Raw genomic sequence first — 22659 nt, forward strand, 5'->3', positions numbered from 1 at the left:
TTGTGTGTTTTTCGATCTATAACTGAAAACAATTTCAACCAATCATATCATATATGTATTTTCCAACAAAGTAAATCTCAATATTCATTCAAAATATCAAATACCATAATTTATCAAAAGATCTACTTAAGTGCATCACCATTTTTAGTGAGAATGGATTCAACTGTGTTATAGGTAACAACACAAATTAGAAGTACAAAATTGTGTAAATAATTTTTTTTAACGAATTGTGAGTTAAAAAAAACAGTACTAATTTTATATAATTTTAGGTTAATTTTAGTGAAAATTGAAATTAATTTTTATTGGAAATTTTAAACCAATTTAGTCTATCATATTTAAAGATACGTGAATTTAATCATTTAAACCAAATCTTATTAAGTTGTTGACACTTCAAACGCATTTATCAACTAACATTGAAGCGAACATATGTTAAATGATGTAAACAAACTAAAATACTATAATAAATTGTGTTTAAAACATCATATAAACTTAATAAAATTGGTTTATAAGAACTAAAATCACGCACTTATATGTTGAGGGACTAGATTAGTTCAAGATTTTCAAGAGGAACTAATTTCAATTTTCACTAAATGTTGAAAGACAAAAATATATTTAATCCTATAATGTTTATTACAGAATATACATAATTAAATCTATTAATAAATTAAAATAATGATTAAATATATTAATTTTAATTATTTTATGCAAAAAAAACTAAAACGTATATTTATATTATAATTCATTAATAAATAAATTTTTATTATTAATTTAAAATAATTTTAAATCATTATTGTAAAAATTTATTTACACAGTAAATTAACAAATGTAAAATATTTATTTAATTAAGTTAAGCTTCCATTCTTTAATACGGGACCTCCAAAAAACGAAAAGTTGAAATCTACATTCTTACGTATTTTCATCCCTATTCACACTTCACACACCTCACGCTATGCGTTCCAAATGTGTGACTAGGGTTTCACACATTTACATTGATACATTCTGAAGATTAATGCAAAGACCTTCAGTCAGTCTTTCTCTCCCTCTCTTCATTTGGTAATCTCTCTCAACTCTTCACTATAATTGAAGTGATTCTTTGTACGGGCAATTGGGATTATTTTCCCATTTGCATATCTCTACTTTCAAATTGAATGGTGTGGTGTTAGTACTTAGGATTGAAATGCGAGTGTTTGTGAATAGTGATTCCCGGAGTGTAGAACCCTTGCAGGTTTTTTCGCATTTTATTTTTTTCTTGAAGATTTTTCTCGGGGTCTGGTTGCAGCTATCAATTTTGCATTGAATTTGTTTATATATGGCTTTTATTTGCATTTTATTCTGATTTTGGTTCTATTATGATATGCTTTGTAGGTAGTGTTTATCCGTGTTGATGCACAATAACTATATACACATAAATCACCGCAAATAACTTCTAGAAGATCCCATCTTTTTTTTTTCTTGATAGTGGAAGTAGTGCATGCATTTTGGCACAGTCGCGCACTAGATACCTAATGATGCAAAATATAAAGGTAAGTATAGGCTAAATGACATAATAAGAAACTAGAAGATTCCAGTACCTTATTACCACAGTGTGAGGGTTATATCTTGAAACCTAATTCTTAGTAGGAGAGTTATGATAGTTGGTCAATGGGAATCACATGCTTTTTAAAGTCTCTACCACTTCACAACCAGACACCGATTTTTTTTTCTTATCAGCAAAATAAATATGTATTAATATAACTATGTACAAAAACACAATAGTCTTGGTTTACAGTTACAAACTTGTCCTCCTAGTACCATATACCTTTACCTCTATTCTTTCCACAACAAAACACAATTGCAATTGCTATTTATGATACCCCCTTAGCTTTGTCCTCCCATTTCACCATATACATGTAACCATATAATTTTTAGATCAAATTCTTTCCAACTATGATTACACTAGCTCTTAACATGGTTTACAAGCACGACTACTTGCTCCAGATCAATGTCAGCGTGAAGGACTTCTGGGTACTCTGTTGGGCTTTGTAATGCTAGCCATTGTGGGCTGATTATGTTGCTGACAGAATGGTTTATACCGGTGACTTAAATGTTGGCACCCTCCCTCATTTTACAATCACCCCTGTATTAATCTTTTTCTCTGCACACACTTTTTTCCTACATTAGTCCCTGTTTAGCCAAGCAGGATCGTACTCTCTCTGCTGTTACACCACAGATTTATAACTCTATACTCCACTATGCAGGACTGTGTCTCAGTTCCATTTCTCTGCCAGTCATTTGCTTTTGCACTTAATTTACTAGTTATTGTTGGCACTTCCTGATCCAAGCTAATGACACCTGTGGCCCTGCACTAGACTATTCCATCCTAGGCTTTACATTTAATATTCATCTTACCCAATATGCACTTTTCCAGCAATGATACAGTCTCTTGCTGGACCCACTCAGAACCCAATAGAGCGTAGTGTTTATGGTTCATTGCCAATTCTTTGCAGCTTATATGTATGTATGACTATTCAGAAATGTAATCTGCACCTCTGTTAGAAACATCCGCCCCTGATTGCACCAACTAATACCTGTGATATTTCCAAACCTTATAATTGTATAGCAATAGAACAGTGAGGCGTTTCATAGTATCCTATAAACATTATGTATCATCAAAATGGCAATACTGTAGTATGAATTTCAGATAGATCCAGACTAAAAGCTAATATGGACCCTGCTGCATTGTAGCAGCCCTCACGTTATGGAGTCATTATTTCAAAAGTCTTGTCCTCTACATTCATTGCCCATTTGCTTACCATGTTATGTACTCTTTGGACTCCTGCTGCCAGTGTAAGTACATTTCTTTAACCCCACCCATACCAGCTAAGATATCACAGGCTCCATTTTAATTTTTTATCCCCTCTGCCAAATTATTTGGCCAGATATTTTATGTATGTTACCAGACATATGCACCAATTTGAGTATGTGAAAGTGGATCTTGGAAGTCTATTTCTTATCCAAGTCCATAGCTTTATCTGTGTCAGACAGAATATCTCCTCTCTCTCATTCTTGAATATTACATTGTTCCTATGACTCCAAATATTTCAAATAACAGTCACCCACACATACCTCCAACTTCTATTTCCTTTGCCTTTAGTTTCCTTTAAGCAAAACTGTTGGAAGTTGGACTATGTCTGATTATAGATAGCGGTGCTTGCTCCTATCCATTTGTTGTACGTATTCCACATAAAGTTTGCTGTCTTGCAACTAAAAGGTAGATGGTTAACTGATTTCTCCCTTTATTCGCATTTAGGACACAGAAGATTGCGGTATATTATTATTATTCCCATATGGCGCAGATTTCTTAGGTTGGTATCCGATTTAATATTATCCTCCATGCAAAATGTTGCACAGAAGGTAGCGTCTTTATTTTCTAGAATAGTGTACACATGTTAGAATCTTCACCTCTGCAAATATTTTGTAGCTTTTTATATGCTGATTTGGCAGTATATTGCTCCATCTCCTCATCTTTCCATACCCATCGTGCTCCTTATGTGTCCGTATTGTTTTCGTATTAATTCCTACGTAAGTGTAGGGAAAGTGATGAAGTCTTTGAAGTTACAACATATCTTTTGTCCACCAGCAAGTTTTAACAAATTTAAACTAAAACACATTGAGATGGACAATTTTAAAGTAAACTGAATCTTAATGATCATAAAGAGGTTATGCTATTGTAATTTATACACTATAAGATACCACAACTAAGAGTTGCAGCTAGAATATATTTCACAGTTTTAAAGATACCAATATACAAACATATTCACATTCACATGTACCACTGCATAAGCACATTAAGTATGAAACAGATGAGGTTATTTGTCAGCACTGCAAAAGCACTTTGAATCTGAAGAATCAATACTCTGTACTTTCTTTTCATGAGAGTGAAAGACATGCTAGTTTTACTGAGATTGGCTTAGTTCTCAGACATCATGCAGTTTACAAGCTACCTAGATGTTTATTGCTTTTTATTAAGGTTATTCTATATCTCTCTCTTATCGAAGAGACTGTGTTTATAGTAGGGCTCTTGTTTGACCAGAAAAAAATCCAGTTAAAAATTCAAAAGAGATGACATCAAACTATATTTAGGATTCAAATACAGTTATCCATTGTTTTCATGAAAGCTCAATTTTAGTAATTAGATAAACAAACATTGTCTGGAAAAGAAACTTCAAAAGTTCTAACGGACTCTCTTGTCTTCAATTATAACGATAAAGTGTTCTTCGCCATGGAAAACACATTGTTGGTTCTAAAGAGAATTCATTACAGGTAGTTCCTCCACGAGTATAAGATAGCATAAATTTGTCCACAATGCAAACATCATTACTATTAAGTTAAAACATCTTCATTTCATGCTCCTATAGAGCATTGTTGAATAACTTTATGCTTTAAATTCAATACATTTTGGCTAATTTCTTATTCACAATATTGTATTCTTATATATATAGAAATGTCATCAGGAGGTCCATCTCAACATCCACCTTATGTTGACAGAAAAAGAAAGCGGATTACACAACGAAAGGAACGACGTTATGTGCCAAGAGTTACACCAGATCACATACCATCTTGATCTGCCCCAATTCCATCCATTGTTGTTGTGACACCCAAACCTCTCCTATCCCCATCTATTGTCGCACCCACACAAAAAAATCAGGCTTTTGAAAAGGTGGGGATCCTACACACAAGTGGTTCTATTAGCAAATATGAACATGCCATTCATATGGTATGCACATTAATTACACACACACATATCAAAATGTGTTGCAGGAACAGGAGCTTGGACTATCTATGTTGATTGATGAGGTCTTTCAGCAAACTCATATATTGAAGGATAATGGCCAACTTGTCCACGAAAGATATAAGACACATGTAAGCTCCTTTCAATGTTTACATTATTTTTCCTTGAACTTATAGTATATTGATTTAATAATTCTTCATTTTCTATTAATAGGAAGAATTTGAGCCTAGACTTTCACAAGCCAAGTCTGAGGTTGGACGAAGCAGAAGTGACTAGTGCTTTTAATCCTATTCAGGACAAGATTGTCAAGACTCAGTGTTGGGTTGAAACAATTGGTGGAAAACATTATGGAGCTAAACAACTTACTACAAATTGTAGAAGCGAGAATGATAGCCTATATATGACTCTGAGGAGATAAACCAACTTAGACAACGAATTTCAGCTTGTGAGGAGGCGAAGGAACATTGTCTCGCCAGATGGAAGCCTTTGAGTCCTTATTGGGTGAAATTATACAATTTCTCCCTCTTGATGCACAAAATCTTTATCAGAAGTACTTGATCAACCAAGGCCAACACAAGCAACATGTCCCCCAACAAGAAGACCCTCAACAATCCCAACAGAACCAACAACAAAATGATCAAGAGTAGAAATAATAATTTAAATATTGTTATTTAAAGTTTATATGTGGTCTTAAGATGGTATGTGATACTCACTTTTTATTTAATATTTACTTTCCAAACTCGTGTTATATGTTTAAGATATTTGGTTCTTAAATTTGATATTTAAGGTTTACGATATGGTTATATGTTTGTCTTACCATCACGTTTGATTAGTATATGATATTTGATTAGTATATGATATAATGATTGATTTCTAAGATTACACTATTTCAACATATGTTCGTATAAAGGTGTATCATAAATAACTTGTTATTTTCTGTGTGAGAGTATATATATCTCAAATACAAGAATTTTCGAACTGTGAACACGCAAGGTAATTTGGTTTAAAGATTCTTTTTTTATAGATATTTTTGTTAGTAATTTTGCTATGAATATTTGTGTTACTTATTTGAAGAATTTATTTGTCAATAATTATTTATTGACAAACATTTTCCGGAGTAATATGTATGATAGATCCACTTCTTTCTTTAATGACAGCCATTATCGACAAATGCATGCATTGATAAACAATTAGTCGGAAAAGGTCAACTATTTGTCCGAAGCAAGGAGTCCCACATTTACATTTTTTCAATGAATTTACCATTGATAATTACCTACAAATGCGTTGCTATGTCTATTAAACAAAAAAAATTCTCCATGAGCAACAAATTTCCTGTCAACTAATGAAATTTCTTTATAAATTAAGGAAAGATGGATGAAAAAAAGAAAAGGAGGAAAAAGAGGAAAAAACCGATGGTGATGGCAACGACAAACGCACGGCAATCAAGGGACGATGATTGTAGCTCGAGGGAGATCATTAAACTCGAATTATTGTAGAATTTTTGTTGTACTGTCGATAATTAGTGATATTTTTAGTGTTCATTTCTGGAAAAGTTAATTTTTCTTTGTAAGCTAGTCATCTTGTTGTCTTTCGTTTCTTATTTATGTTTGTAAAAAATTCACCTTAATTGTATTAACTTATCTTTATTAAATATTCATTTCAAAGGTAAAAGTTTTAACAATGAATGAATATTTTTCAAGTGTAATAGAATAACAAAGATGCGAAAAGCTAAGACAAGGAGCAATGTAAAAGATGTGTAAATTTTGTTTACTATTCAAAGAAAAAGAAGAAAAGAAAAACAAGGAGCAATCAAATTTCTTTCAGGGCCATGTAGCCTTTTTTCTTAAATTATCTTTTGACACGTCAAAGTCTAAACAACCATAGTATAACTCCAAACTCAATAATTATTTATTTCCAAAAAGATGTGCCAACTTTGAAATAATAAAATAACATTAAATGTTAATACAAAATTGGCGGTCTCATTTAAAGATATTATTACCCAATTCTTTAAAATAAGAAGTCCATAGTCTTTTGTTAAAATACATGGAAAAGAGCAAGGAAATCTCTTTCTGCACCCATATTGTTTTCTTGTAACTGCATATTTTTTAAAATTCCAATAATACCACTGCTGTAATTATAGTCACAAATTGTACACTTCAGAACGCATACAAATTATGAAATTTATAACTTACATTTTATATTTTTCATCTTTTTCATCGTTGATTCTCATTTCTTTTTCTTACACTTCATATTATTATGATCTTTTTATTTGTTTTAATGAGAACTTGTGAAAGTTTTTTAGGATAGAGATGAAAGAAGATGACAGGGTGGGAGTGGAGGTGGAGGTGAAAGAAGAAGATAGAATGGAGTTGAAGATGGAGATGGAGGAGGAAAAAGATGGAGTGGAAGTGGAGTAAAAAGATAAGAGTTGGAATGAAGGAAATTATGGAGATACTCTAAGGGAGGAGGAGGGAAGAAAAGGAAGATAAATTTGACTCTTTAACTTGCTTATATTTGCAATGAAAAAAATATGGTGGTGCAAGAACAAATTCTCAAAAAGCAATACCTTCAACAAAGATGACATTATTTATTCTCTATCCAAACGCCATTTTATAATTTTCGGTAATTAAATTACTTATGTAGCTAATTTTATATAAATAATGAAATAAAATTCTTCTTTATCTATACTTTTTCTTTATTTGTAATTTCTGAATTGGTATAATATTTCACAGATGCTACATAGTTGATATAAGTTAACTTAATAATAAACTTAAATTTCATGGTGATATTTATTATAAAGAAAAGGATAATTTAACAAAAAAAAATTAACAAATTTTGACAAACTACTAATTTAGGTAAAAAAAAAAATACTACTTTATTACTTTACTTTGATTAAAAAACAAAAAATTAATCTATTTTAAATCTATTTTTTTCTTATTACAACATATCAATCGATATGTGTACTGTGAAGTTACAGTAGACACCTATAAATTTAATAAAGCTTAGAATTCTTATATTAACCAAATATAATAATAGAATTTTACAATTGAAAGAACTCCAGTATAAGTTAACCTATAGTTTAGATTTGAGATTTGGAGTTATAAAACATGAATGCATCTTGATGCTCACTTATCACTCTCCTTTGAAGTGCTTTTGAATCGTTCCTAGAAGAGTGGAATTAATGTAATCTTGGGGACCATGAGCCGGTAGACCAGGCATTACTAACCCTATAGTCCTGAAACCAAACAGAAACCATCCTTCTCTGTAATAAGGTCCACTTTGGTACACAATAACGAAGCTCCTTATCAGCTCCAACATTGCGTTCAACATCATTGGTATCATACACCACGGTGAGAAGTAGTTCTTATTCGGTTGCTCTTCAAGAACCTGCATTCAAATATAAATATAAATACACTCTCAACATTCGAAAATAACAATTATAACTATCATATACAATCACGATATACACGACTTACCTCAAGTTCATAGCGTCTGTTAAAGAAAAGACATGTCCCAAAGTGCTTAAACATCATTTCCTGATCATCGTAGGGCAACCTCGGAACAAGGTCGTTGCAGTAGACAAACCTACAATACCTCACACAATGTTCCTTCAATTTTCGTTTCATATACTTTGCATACACTTCATCTCCAACCCTAGGTTGCCCGAAGGTGTAGATCCCTTCCAGCCTCTCCAACAGCAATGTCTCTTCGTGCAAACACAAGATCGTTCCAAACAGTACTGAGAGTGCTCCTCCCAAACTGTGCCCTGTCACTATGAACTTTGCTTTCTCGTTTTCGCTCAAACCTTTTCTTAGAATGTCTCTGACCAGGTAGTAGGCTAAGGGAGGAACACTCTGGTCTCCTTCTCCAACTTCCTTTGTCCACCCAACGTTCTTCTGTAGCCCTAAGGCTTTCATGAACCCTCCATGCATTCTTCCGACGCCGGGAATTCCGTACCAGGAGATGTCGAGATCAGTGCACCATGCATCAGCATCGAACGGCTCTGTTCCTCTGAAGGCTACAACATATGTGTGCCGATCTTCCTGCTTATCCAAAACAATCAACACTTGAGTTGTCGTCTTTCCTTGATACTCTGCCATGCAAGTCAAAAACATTGTAAACGTTGAAAGGATGAAAATTGTGTACACTTCAAAAACTGTTCAATGTTTCATTCTAACCATGTTAATTAATTGTATGAGACTTGTTCAATAAAATTGACCATCCACCTAATTTCAAAAGTCTCCATATCAAATTTGAATGACAAATAGTGAATTAAATATGTGTACTAGGTAGTTTTTTTTTTTTTTATATATGAGCAATGACTAATAATAAAATTAAAAAAATATATATATATTAGAGATGTGTATAGAAAATGTTAATAGATAAATATGATATAAATAAATAAGTAGGTTTTGAAATGTAGATCTTATTCTCAAAAACTAATTTAAAAAAAAAATTCACATAACAAATCTTATATTATAATGTAATTTGTGAATTTTTTAAACTTAAATCATTACAAAATACTATTCAAATTATAAGCTATAATTATCTAAGAATTTGATTTGAAAGTGTAAGATATGCTTTTGAGTTCTTACCATTCAAGCAGTTGAAAAGTCCCACAAACTCCATCTGTTAAATTTAAACAGAAAATTACAAACATAATTAGAGATACGTCAAAATGAACTTGAGGATAAAAGGATCGATAGACAGCAATTTAACATTACGATTCTGTTAACGTCAATTTTGTTTAGTTGATTTATGTAACTCAACAAAGGTTTTTTGTTTTCATTGAAAAACTGTTTATCAAATCTGAAAATTAATTTTCCATAATATTAAAAAAAGTTCATTTTAATCATTTAAACATAAAATAATGACATGAACAAAATAATTATTTAATACCTTCCATTTATCTTCCACAGTAGTTTTAAGGAAAGCTTGGTTCTCGTAGGATGCTTTGGAAGCCATCATAGAAAGTGCAGGATAATACTTAAAATCTTCATGCGTAGCATCCAATTTTACTCGCACATCCAAATTTCCGATTAAAGACAAATACTTTTCTGATTTAGGATCCGGCAAGACCAATGAACCTGTTTATATAAATATATTCTTTTATATTTACAATATATACACACACCATAAATGGAATAATCATATTTACATGAGCCAAAAAGCTCATGGAACTAATGGGATTTTATCTCTCTCTCACAATACCTGAGCGTTTATTTTTTTGTTTTTTTTTTCTGCTGTACCATGCAGTATCTAACCTTTTTTTTTGGGAAATTCATAATTTGGTTTCTTCATAAATAATTACAGTATCACTTTTTTTATATTTATATTTTATTTTAAATATTTGTTTATAAAATGAGTGAAAATATAACTAAAGTTGTTAGAACAGACAATTTAGATTTAGACCTGGTCCAATTTAATGATGAATACAAAGAACCTGAAATAAAAGCTAAACCGGGCTCCTAAAAACTAAGCTTGAAAATGTTGAGTCTATTAAGATCTGCCTACTTGAGTTGACGGGTCAAACTATAATCCTAATAGAATTACGACCTTAAACAATATAGAGATATTTAGCTTGACCTTTTTTTTATTTTATTTTTAACATATATATATTTATATATATATAACGATGGAAATTCTGCGGGGTCTGATTTTTCACTTTGGCTCCATTGTTTGCTTCTTTTTTTATCTCTTAAAAGCGATACATCTCAACAAAAATAAAATAAAAAAATAATCGAGGGTAAAATGAAGTGTTAAAAGTGTCAATTTGTTTCTAAACACAAAGCAATGGTTATACCAACAACAAGTGTGCTATGAAAATCTCGTGTCGAGATTTAAATGTTTAGTATATTTGATTTCAGGGTTAAAAATGAATTACGAGTTAATTATTCATTTGAAGTCGAAATAATTGAAGTTAAATTCATGTTTATAAAAAATGGTTTACAGGTAATAAGAATTTTCTTACCAATTTGATAACATGTTAAGAGAGAAGTTAGGAAGAAGGAAGGAGTAACCTTTGATAAAGTTAGGAAGAAGGCTGAATAGACCACCATTGAGGGCAATGAAGTTGATGAAAAACTCAACGCAAGTTCCAAAGAGTGACAATGGTTTAGCCAGAAGCTGCAAGAGCTTCTGAGCCAAAATAGAAATAAATATGAGCCATCGATGAGCCAAAGTTTCATCAAAATCACCCGCTGCATGGCTTTCCAAAAACTTCCTTTGTGATATGTTTCTGAAAGTTAAGATACGGAGAAGATCAAAGAAACCTGCTTTCTCCGGCTTCAACAACATGTAACTGTCCGCGAAGCCCTTGTTGCAGTCGCAATTGCTTTCCATGGCGTAGGAACCAATAAGGAGCAATAGTTTAAGGATTCAATTTTCCTCAGCTGTGTTCTTTCCTAACAAACTCTTTCTTATTTATATAGAGCCATAATAATGAACGGAACTTTCGCAGTAAAAGAAATAGATAGTAAATAATAGTAGTAGAACGTGAACAGTGGTTCATTGGAAAAAAAGTCTAAATATAGCGCATCACGTTTTTTATATTTATAAAATGGTAGCGAAATATTTCATATTAAACAAATATGATTATACTGAATCACATGGGGTTTTAAAAATCTTGATGTTAGAAATTTCTTCCCGTTTTCTTAAAGTCTAACGTGGAATAGTAGAGCCATCGAAACCGATAATGGGTCAACGGCTAAGATGAACATGAAGACGAAATTATAATTGTCTAGTGGCATTAGAGGAGCCATAGTAGTGTGTGTTGGTGATCGTAGGGTGATTGTTGAACAATATGAAGCATAGTACGGTGTAGGTATATAAAGAAAATGCATCATCTTGTTAGACCTAAGCTCTCTCTCAACATGAAGCTATGATGGGGTGTCAGAATAAAAGATTAAATGTGTTTTTAGTCTCTGAACTTTAATGTCCAAATCCAGATTTGTCACAGTTCAAAATTTTAATACATTTTAATCCACAAGTTTTATAAATGAATGAACATAATCCTTTTAATTATTGTGTTAAAAAAATTTATGTATCAAATGATTTCCTAACAAATATTAAAATTGAGATGTGTTAGACAGTGTAAACAATTCAAATGATAGTATGAAACACATTTGGCACTTAAAAAAAATTAATGTAATTAGGTTAAAAAAATTATATCAATTCATTTTTTAAATTTAGAGAAAAGAATATATTAAAAAATTTTATGTGTCAAATGCATTTTTTTAGCATATATTAAAACTTAAATCCTAGACACTGTATCGATTAAAATGATATGTTTACTTTTCGACTTATTTGGAGTGTGTTTTTAGCTAGAATAAGATCATATATGTGTATCATTTGTTTATTCCAATCACAAGAAAAAGATATTGATAATTAGATAATTGATTTTAATTTTGTTTTTAGGTATATTTTGATATGACATAATATATTTAAATATTTTCACAATTGAGAAAGTGTATATATTTCAATTGAGATATGAAGAATATAATAAAAAAATTTATATACATATTCATGAAATCTATTACTCAATCATGTTTAAATGTGAACTATATTGTGTTATTCTTTATTTATATATTTTGAGGATAACTAATTGAAATAACATTTCACCGAAGTGACTTCTATTGTGCAAATTAATTTATTTTAAAATATAAAAAGGTTATGAGCTTGAGATGTGTGTCCATATTAGTCAGCTCCACGGAGAATTAATTGGTATGCGCCGATGGTGACAACTGCATAATAATTAGTTAGATTTTTGTGTGTAAATATTAAATCATCCCAAAGGCATATTTACTCTTTCATATGTTCTCATTGTTAGTGTTTTATCACTATGACAAGATATAACTAAATAATTAAAATTCTATCCAAAGATGAAATTAATAATTATTGATAAGGTTGACAATCTGATCCGTTTTGACTTCATTCATTCATAAAAATAGATCAGACTAACCCATCATAAAAAAATGAGTTAAAAATCTAACCTGCATCACTAGTTTTTTTATATATATTCTTTTTAACTTATTTAATTATATATATATATATATATATATATATATATATATATATATATATATATATATATATATATTAAAAAGTACACGGTAAAGATTTTTGAGTTGTAATTGATTAATTAACGTATCTAATCAAACAAATCAAAATAATTATTATATTTACAATGTTGAATTATTATATTATAATTCATAAATAAAACTTAATTGTTAAGTGTTAATAATTTAAATTACATGTTATTGTATATTTATATCTTCAAATAATACATAAAAATCAACTTTTTACAATATTTTTATTTTTATTTTTATTTAAAAATAAATCTTTTAATAAAAATATTATATACATATTTGTTCCTTAACTTGGAAAAGAAAAAGGGTGTGGCTAGGGTTGTGGAGTTATGGTCTAGTTTATTCTTAACAAAAATGAAAATGACATGTCAAAAATGGAATGAAAGAAACAATATTAGATAAAGAATATGAAAAAAGGGATGGCTAAGTTGGAGAGCCTTCAACAAAGCAAAAGGATGAGAGGTTGCTTAGAAAAACTCAACTAAGCAACCAACATTCTCACAAAAACTCAAAACCTGTACAAAGTTAAAAAAAAAATTTATTGAATATTTACATGAAAGCAAGGAACTCCTAGTTAGACAGAATCAAATCAAATATTCTATGAATTATAGTCTTTGATCCTGACTTTTCACTGCATATATTAACTTTCCTTTATTATTGTAATATCAGAGTAATTATTACCGTATCATTTGTCAAGCACCAGGTTAGGAAAGTATTTGTCTCAATCAACAAATCAACATAATGACATAATGAGCAATACTGTAGGATCTTTATTTGGCATATTTTCTCTGTATTTAAACACCACATGATCAATGCAAAGACACATCATTCTATACCATTTTCTATCTTGGTATCAGAGTTATTCAAGCATACAGCTTCTGATCCTTAACCTAAACAACCATGTCCTCCGCTGCCAACCAAAAAAATGATCTCCCCTCTACAATCTTTGTCAAGTTGGACAGAGACAACTACACACTATGGAAATCTCTTGTCCTACAGTAATCAAAGGCTGCAAACTTGATGGATATATGCTAGGGACAATAAAATGTCCAAAGCAATTCATTGTGGATGATAGCACAACAAATAAAATCAATCCTACGTATGAGGATTGGCAAGCTCATGATCAAGCCATTCTAGGATGGTTGATGAATTCTATGTCAATAGACATTGCAACTCAATTGCTGCATTGTGAAACTTCCAAACAGCTTTGGGATGAAGCTCAAAGCCTTGCTGGTGCACACACCAGATTCAGAATTATGTACCTGAAATCAAAATTTCACAGCACACGGAAAGGAGACATGAAGATGGAGCAATATCTTAGTAAGATGAAAAACCTTGCTGATAAGTTAAAATTGGCAGGTTCACCAATATCTAATTCTGATTTGACGATTCAGATCCTAAATGGTTTGGATTCTGATTACAATTCAGTTGTTGTTAAGCTGTCTGACGAAATTGACATTAGTTGGGTTGAGTTGCAAACTCAATTACTAACCTTTGAAAGCAGACTAGAACAACTCAATAATTTCAGCAGCCTTAACATGAATGCTACTGCAAACTTTGCTACCAAGAACTAGTCCAGAGGCATCAAATTTGGATCTCAAGGTGATTGGAGAGGTTCTAATTTCAGAGGCATGAGAGGTGGCAGAGGAAGAGGTAGAATGTCAAAACCAATATGCCAGGTATGCAGAAGGAGTGGTCATACTGCTATACAATGTTATTATCGATTTGATAAGACATATACAGGAAAAATTCACTCTAGTGAAAGTGAAAAGCAAGGAACACACAGTGCATTCATAGCTTTACCTTATCAAGGTCAAGACCATGAATGGTATTTTGACAGTGGAGCCAGCAACCATGTGACTCACCAAAGTGACAAAATCCAGGAACTTGGTCAAAATAATGGTATGAATTCTTTACTAGTTGGTAATGGTGCAAGACTGAAAGTAATGGCTTCAGGATCAACCAAATTGAATAATCTAAATTTGCACGATGTACTTTATGTTCCAAAAATTTATTGAGTATTTCAAAGTTGACTGCTGACAACAATATACTTGTTGAGTTTGATGAAAATTGTTGCTTTGTGAAGGACAAGCTGACAGGGAAGGCACTTCTAAAGGGGGAACTTAAAAATGGCTTATATCAACTACGTGACAATAAAGATTCCTATGTCTACATGTCTCTTAAAGAAAGTTGGCATAGGAAACTTGGACATCCCAACAATAAAGTACTGGAGAAGGTCTTGAAGGAATGCAATGTGAAAACATTACCTAGTGACTCATTCACGTTCTGTAAAGCTTGTCAATTTGGACAATTGCATATGTTGCCTTTCAAAAATTCTTCCTCACATGCTAAGGAAATTTTAGATTTGATTCATACTGATGTTTGGGGTCCTACCCCAATTGTGTCTCCATCTGGTTTCAAATATTATGTTCACTTTATTGATGATTTCAGTAGATTCACATGGATTTTTCCCTTAAAACAAAAATCTGAAACTATACATGCCTTCACTTAGTTCAAAGCTATGGTTGAAAATCAATTTAACACAAAAATTAAAGTCATTCAATGTGACGGAGGTGGTGAATATAAACCTATCCAAAGGATTTCCTCAGAATCAGGAACGATTTTTAGAATGTCTTGTCCCTACACCTCTAAAAAAATGGCAAGACTGAGAGAAAACATAGACACATTACTGAGCTTGGTCTAACCCTATTAGCACAAGCCAAAATGCCTCGAGACTATTGGTGGGAAGCCTTCTCTACTACGGTTTACTTAATCAATAGATTACCATCCTCAATAAACCCAAACAAAAGTCCATACTCACTAGTCTACAAGAAAGAACCTGACTATGAAAATTTAAAACCATTTGGTTGTGCTTGTTACCCTTGCCTCAAACCATACAACCAAAATAAACTTCAGTTTCATACAACTAGGTGTGTGTTCCTAGGTTACAGTAATTCGCATAAAGGGTACAAATGCATTAATTCTCATGGGAGAATTTTCGTCTCAAGACATGTGATCTTCAATGAGAGTCACTTCCCTTTCCACGAAGGTTTCATTAACACAAAGAATCCTTTAAAAGAATTGACTGAAACTACATCAGTTTTACTTCCTAATTACTCTGCAGGTACCATTATAAGCAATACTCTTGACAATAATACTACAAGTCATCAGGAAGAAAATGCAAGTGACAACCTCGCCAACAAAGATCTTGGTGAATCTGTTGCAGATACAGAAGGTGGAGATCTTGGTGAATTTGTTGTTGATAATATTTCTTTTGCAGATATAGAAGGTGGAGATCTTGGTGAATTTGTTGCTGATAATGATACAACAAGAGAAAGTGAAGAAGATAGTTCAACATCAGCCGAATCAGTAGAGAATATAAGGCAAACTGAAACTGCAAGCAATCAAGCTAACACTCATTGGATGGTGACTAGAAGCAAAGCTGGAATTCACAAGCCTAAGCAGCCATACATAGGATTGATAGAGGTCTATGACAGTGACAAAGAACCAAGAAACGTCAAGGAAGCACAAATCAAGCCAGAATGGAAAGAAGCCATGGATGTAGAGTTCAAGGCTCTAATGTCTAATCAAACATGGACATTAGTACCTTTCAAGGGTCAAGAAAACATCATAGACTCAAAATGGATCTTCAAAACTAAGTACAAGGCAGATGGTTCAATTGAAAGAAGGAAAGCAAGACTTGTTGCAAGAGGTTTTCAGCAAACAACAGGTATAAACTTTGATGAAACGTTCAGCCCCGTGGTCAAGTTCAGCTCAGTTAGAATCATTTTAGCCATTGTTGTACATCTCAATTGGGATGTTAGGCAACTTGACATAAACAATGCTTTCTTAAATGGCAAGCTTAAGGAAACAGTTTTTATGCATCAACCTGAAGGCTACATAGATCCAACCAAACCTAACTACATATGCAAGTTGTCCAAGGCCATATATGGTTTGAAACAGGCACCAAGGGCTTGGTTTGATAGTCTAAGAGGCACTCTGCTAAAATGGGGTTTTCAAAACACCAAAAGTGATTCATCCCTATTCATTCTTAGAGGTACGAATCATATCATTTTTCTTCTCATCTATGTCGATGACATTATTGTAACAGGAAACTGTAAGACCCACAAAATTTAAATAATTAAATAAATAATTATTTAATAAATGCTGGTAAGAGAAGCCTTTATGGCATTAATTGTAAACCTTAATGACGTGGAAAAGTACTAGCTCAAGTGGTTAAGAGTACTTGATTGTGTGAGAGGACTTGGGTTTGAGTCCTAGGTATGCCAATAATGTGTATTTATTTATTATTATTTTAAATATATGTGTTAGTCGTGATGCAACATAATATAATACTTGAATTTTATTAGTTAACAAGAAATAAGAATTGGCTTAGTGGTTTAGCATTGATTTGGCATTAGTAAGGCAGTGGGTTTGAACCTTTGGGAAACTCAAATTAAACTTCATTTTGGCTATTTTTTTTTTTAGCTTTGGCTTAGAATTTGAAGGGTTAAAGGAAGACCCTAATAGACATGGTACCCAAGGGTGGCTGAAAAATAGCCATAATGGGACAATGAATGGCACTTAATCACCAATTAAGTTGCATTTTCGTTTCTCATTATTGACCTAAGTTTAAATCACCATTTAAAAGGCAAAATTAGGGTATTAGGAAAAGTTTTGGCAAGGCTGAAATCATATCAGAAAGAGAGCACGAATTTGAGAGTTTTGGTGAGTTTTGAGTGAGGTTTTGGGGGGCTGAGTTGAGGGAAAGGCAAAGGAGGGCATTGGTATCAAGGGAGAGCTTGCAAGAGTCACGGCTAGGCGAAGGAAATCCAGGTTAGGGGAGTTCCTTCGTTGTTTTAAATTATGATTGTTGCGTGTTTTATCTATATATAGTATGATGATGTGTTCTGAGTCATGTTCGACATGAAAAATCTGTGAGTCCTTGTTCTGTTTGCATTTTTTGGATTTTTCCAGAAATCGCCTGGCGGCGCAAGGACTGCCGCCAGGCGGCACATGCGTTTGCGTCAGTTTCTGGTTCTTTATATGAACCGCCGGGAGGCCGAAGGAGACCCGCCAGGCGGTGTGTGCTGGATTGCCAATTTTACACTGATTTTTGATGGTTTCGTGGCGTGATGATGTTGGAATTGAAATTCTACGGTGTGTGAATAATTGCATGGTGAATTGGATATTATAACTGTGTAGTTTCGAAAATTACATGAACCTTAGGTTGTTTGGGTATGGGAGGTTATACGGGAATGAGAAGATGAGATAATACGCATTACATATGTTGATTTGTATTCTGTGGGATAATAATAAAGAAATGGAATTTGATAGTTATTTGAACAATTTGGTGGCCAAGAACGAGGTATCAAATCTTGTAGAAGTGTGGTAATTGAGGGAATGGGGCATGTAATACGCAAATGAGGAGAAGGTAAGACGTGAAGGCAGCCTAGTGGATCGTAAATCGATTGGAATCAGAATTGTAGGGGTTGGAATAAGGTTCGTAGGTGTTGAGAAAAATTCTGGGTTCCTGGAACTGCAGGAACTGCCTGGCGGCACCATATTGGCCGCCAGGCGCCACACTAGAGGTGCGTGGTGTGTTGATTCACGAAAAACGTTGTTTTTCGTACTTTTCGCGTAACAGTAACCGCCGGGCGGTATTTTAGTCCCGCCGGGCGCTAGTCGTCTGATTCTGGGCGCTAGGCGCCACCAATTTTTTTGGTTCGCGTAGTTTTTGTAAAACTGCATTTCCCGGTTTGTTAACCGTCCGATTTAGGTGAAATTTTGACAGGTGGTCCATAACAATGTGGTTCTTCACTTTGAACGGTGGAGATTTGATTTGGAGGTCAGTAGCTAGAGATATACATTATTTAATATTGCTGATTTTGGAGTTTGTAAAATACATGAATAAGTCTTTGATGAGTTCAAATAACTTCTAATGAAGCATAATTGGGTGCATGTGGTAAGTTAAATTCAGAATGTATGTTAATATGGCAGAGAGAGTGAGATAGATTTATATGAAACGATATGCTAATAAATGAGAAGAATGCCAAGTGCAATGTGTGAGATGCAATTCAGTTTATTAACATGTAAGGATATATGAAGATTATGTTTAGTGGATGGGGTAGCTAATATGCTACATTATTTATGTTAATTTGGAGAAGTGTGTGCAATCTTGGTGACTATAATATATGTGATTAAAGAGGTGTGTATGAGTGGCTAGTGATAGAACTATGATTGGTGTGTGTCCTAATTATTCTATAGTTTGGTGTGTTGTGTGATTGGGATCCCTTGGGGATCTGTTTAAGTGCCGAGAAACCAGTAGCAGTGCGCTACAAGCATGGTGCCTAGCGGCGCGAGCGAGCAGCCAGGCGGACGAAACACAAATCAGTGGCAGTGGCCACTGTTGACGCATGGCGCCTGGCAGTAGGGAGGGTCCCGCAAGGCAGAATGGAACAGCAGAGACTCTAATGGCACGGTGGCGCCTGGCGGCGCGGGGCAGGTGTGCCAGGCGGTGGCGACGAGTGGCGCCTGGCGGCGGGACGGAGTCCGCCAGGCAGTGACGGTGCAGAGATGATTCTGCAGGCGCGTGGTGTCTGGCGGTACGTGTCCCCCGCCAGGCGATGATGGTGCAGTGATGATTCTGCAGGCGTGTGGCACCTGGCGGTATGTGTCCCTCGCCAGGCGGTGACGGTGTAGTGATGATTCTGCGAGCGCGTGGCGTCTGGCGGCGTGTGATGCCCGCCAGGCGGTCTGAACCTAGAGTGTGCCTGGCGACGTGAGATGCGCGCCAAGCGGTTTTGGTTCAGTGATGGTGCGCGAGGAAAGGTTTCTACACAGCTTTAGGTGATGTTCATGATGCGAGGCTTTGGCTGGGGGCCCAGTTACGAGTGTAATCTTGTATTGGGGTAACACGTGACCACTCAAGGTTGTAGCTTGGTGGTTTAGGAAGTCCAGTGGAGTGTGCGAGTTGTGGCTCGTACGGCGAGGTTCGGGTGATTGCCCTCTTCAGAGTGATTCTGATAGAGTTTTGGTAGTCTGGAACAGCTGCAAACTTTATGTTTGTTTCTGGGAGCTCCACTTGGTGTCACAGTGAGATGTTGTGGCAAAGTTATTCCCACGTGTGGACTATCAGGTGGTGGCCTGTAGTCGGAGGGGCGAGTAGACACTCGTACAGCAAAGATCGATCATCTTTCTCACCTAAAGGGTATAGAAATGATAGACGTCTAATGAAAGTATTGGAAGTGGAGAAGTAAGGAACAAAGGAGAAGAATACTAACTCGGGGTTTTAAGGTTGCGATGTTGTATTTAATAGTTTATGTGTTTGGTTTTATTTAAATGAGCTCACCCTATCTGTGTGTGTGTGGCGATGATCATGTAACTTGTTACATGGGAGCAGATGTTAATGCAGTTGAGCAGGCAGATACGTAGAGACGGAGTGGGGATCACGACGGGATTATTTACTCAGTTTTATTATGATTTTCTTCTGTATTTTTTTATGGTTTGGTTTTGTAATAACTGAATAGTATGTTTTTAATTACTACGGAAGCGATGTTGAACTTTTAATTTTCCCACGTTTTTTGGAAATTGCGAGAATAAATGTGATGTTTTATAAATCTTATTTCTTATTTATTTTTAAATAGTAATTTCCGGCTAGGTTTCTTAAATGGCAAGCTTAAGGAAACAGTTTTTATGCATCAACCTGAAGGCTACATAGATCCAACCAAACCTAACTACATATGCAAGTTGTCCAAGGCCATATATGGTTTGAAACAGGCACCAAGGGCTTGGTTTGATAGTCTAAGAGGCACTCTGCTAAAATGGGGTTTTCAAAACACCAAAAGTGATTCATCCCTATTCATTCTTAGAGGTACGAATCATATCATTTTTCTTCTCATCTATGTCGATGACATTATTGTAACAGGAAACAACCACCAGTTCTTAGAAACATTCATCAAGAAACTTAATATGGCTTTCTCATTGAAAGACTTAGGAAATATACACTACTTCCTTGGCATTGAAGTACATAGAAATAACAGTGGGATGTATCTAAGGCAAACAAAGTACATAAAAGATATATTGAAGAAGTTCAACATGGAGACAGTTTCAACTTGTCCAACACCAATGGTGACTGGAAGACAATTCACTACAGAAGGGAAACCAATGACCAATCCTTCCTTGTACCAACAAGCCATAGGTGCATTGCAATATTTGACCAACACAAGGCCAGACATTGCCTTTGCTGTGAACAAACTCAGTCAATACATGAGCACACCTACTATGGATCACTAGCAAGGAATAAAAAGAATACTAAGATATCTCCAAGGCACAATGAATTTATGTCTGCATATAAAGCCTTCAAATGATCTTGACATAATGGGGTATTCTGATGCAGATTGGGCAACTAGTACTGATGATAGGAAATCCATGGGAGGACAATGTGTGTTTCTTGGTGAAACCCTAGTTTCTTGGTCTTCAAGAAAACAAAAGGTAGTGTCACGATCAAGCACAGAATCAGAATACAGAGCATTGGCAGATCTTGCAGCAGAAATAGCTTGGATTAGATCCCTACTGACAGAACTGAAACTACCAATGCTCAGAAAACCAATTCTATGGTGTGATAATCTAAGTGCCAAGTCAATTGCATCTAATCCAGTCATGCACGCACGGTCTAAACACATTGAGATAGATGTGCACTACATACGTGATCAAGTTCTTCAAAATGAAGTAAGTGTGGCCTACGTCCCTAGTGCGGATCAAATTGCAGATTGTTTAACTAAACCTCTCAGTCATGCAAGATTCAACATGTTAAGAGACAAACTTGGCATGATCAAGTCACCACCAGTTTGAGAAGGGGGGTTAGACAGAATCAAATCAAATATTCTATGAATTATAGTCCTTGATCCTAACTATTCACTACATATATTAACTTTCCTTTATTATTGTAATATCAGAGTAATTATTACCGTATCATTTGTCAAGCACCAGGTTAGGAAAGTATTTGTCTCAATCAACATAATGACATAATCAGCAATACTGTAGGATCTTTATTTGGCATATTTTCTTTGTATTTAAACACCACATGATCAATGCAAAGACACATCATTCTATACCATTTTCTATCTCTCCTTACATATTGAATATTTACATTTCGTATCCTAAATGGTAGACTTCTCCTACCACAAAGTCTTCTTCTTCTTGGACCTTTCTTATCCTAACCTACAATAATATAATTATTATAAAAAACAAACCTACAAACTACGTAAGAAATTGCAGAATAAGACTATTCAAACCTATGCGTATTTCAAATATTTTTTGTAGTGTGGAAGGCTCTCCTATTTTTTTTATTATATTTTTGTATTCTTTAATTTATTCTTCGATTGAAAACTTCATTTTCTGATTCTCATCACAATCATATAAGTTTTTATATTATTGAATTCAACTATTATTTTAATTAATCTACAAATTATATAGTCATTTTATCAATTTACATCTATTAGTACTATATTTGATATATGAATTATGATTCTAATAACTAACGTGTGATGTAGACGATTTATTTTATGAAATTGCTTCGTGCAAGGTATAATATGAAGAATAGAATCCCAACAATCATCTACCTCCTTGAAGGCTATAGACACTAAAATAAAGAAAAGAAAAATAGTACAAAGCCCACGGTTTCTCAAAAAAAAAAAATCATACAAACACAATTAGGTAAATAATAATACCAGATAAAATGGACTCTAGAATCAATAACTATATGCTAGCTTGTTAGCACATCTATTGCCTCCTTAAAAG

The 22659-nt window shown here is 33.8% G+C and overlaps 1 protein-coding gene and 1 long non-coding RNA gene across 3 annotated transcripts; one reads left to right on the top strand and one right to left on the bottom strand.

Annotated features, from left to right (window-relative positions):
• The first annotated feature begins 883 nt into the window (after positions 1-883).
• Positions 884-5573, top strand: LOC114176829. 2 transcript variants are annotated; one of them, XR_003603055.1, is made up of 4 exons: positions 884-1053; positions 4482-4699; positions 4801-4902; positions 4985-5573. It is a non-coding gene; the product is annotated as an uncharacterized LOC114176829 (long non-coding RNA). The 2 variants fall into 2 exon arrangements; XR_003603054.1 differs by having other exon boundaries at positions 4494-4699; positions 4985-5572.
• A 2063-nt stretch (positions 5574-7636) lies between these two features.
• Positions 7637-11113, bottom strand: LOC114179306. The gene is made up of 5 exons (XM_028065596.1): positions 10792-11113; positions 9671-9858; positions 9367-9400; positions 8248-8864; positions 7637-8158 (listed from the first exon to the last, which is right to left on the bottom strand). Exons 1-5 carry the CDS (start codon positions 11111-11113, stop codon positions 7904-7906), a joined length of 1416 nt encoding a protein of 471 aa, XP_027921397.1. The 3' UTR covers positions 7637-7903.
• Between the last annotated feature and the right edge of the window lie 11546 nt (positions 11114-22659).

Source organism: Vigna unguiculata, chromosome 3 (assembly GCF_004118075.2).
Source record: "Vigna unguiculata cultivar IT97K-499-35 chromosome 3, ASM411807v1, whole genome shotgun sequence".
Classification (NCBI taxonomy): domain Eukaryota; kingdom Viridiplantae; phylum Streptophyta; class Magnoliopsida; order Fabales; family Fabaceae; genus Vigna; species Vigna unguiculata.

Coding starts and splice junctions, on each gene's coding strand:
- LOC114179306 (XM_028065596.1), bottom strand. CDS start 11,113: ATGGAAAGCAATTGCGACTGCAACAAGGGCTTCGCGGACAGTTACATG. Junction 9,859..10,791: donor TCTTCCTAACTTTATCAAAG/GTTACTCCTTCC, acceptor TTATATAAACAG/GTTCATTGGTCTTGCCGGAT. Junction 8,865..9,366: donor ACTTTTCAACTGCTTGAATG/GTAAGAACTCAA, acceptor CTTGCATGGCAG/AGTATCAAGGAAAGACGACA.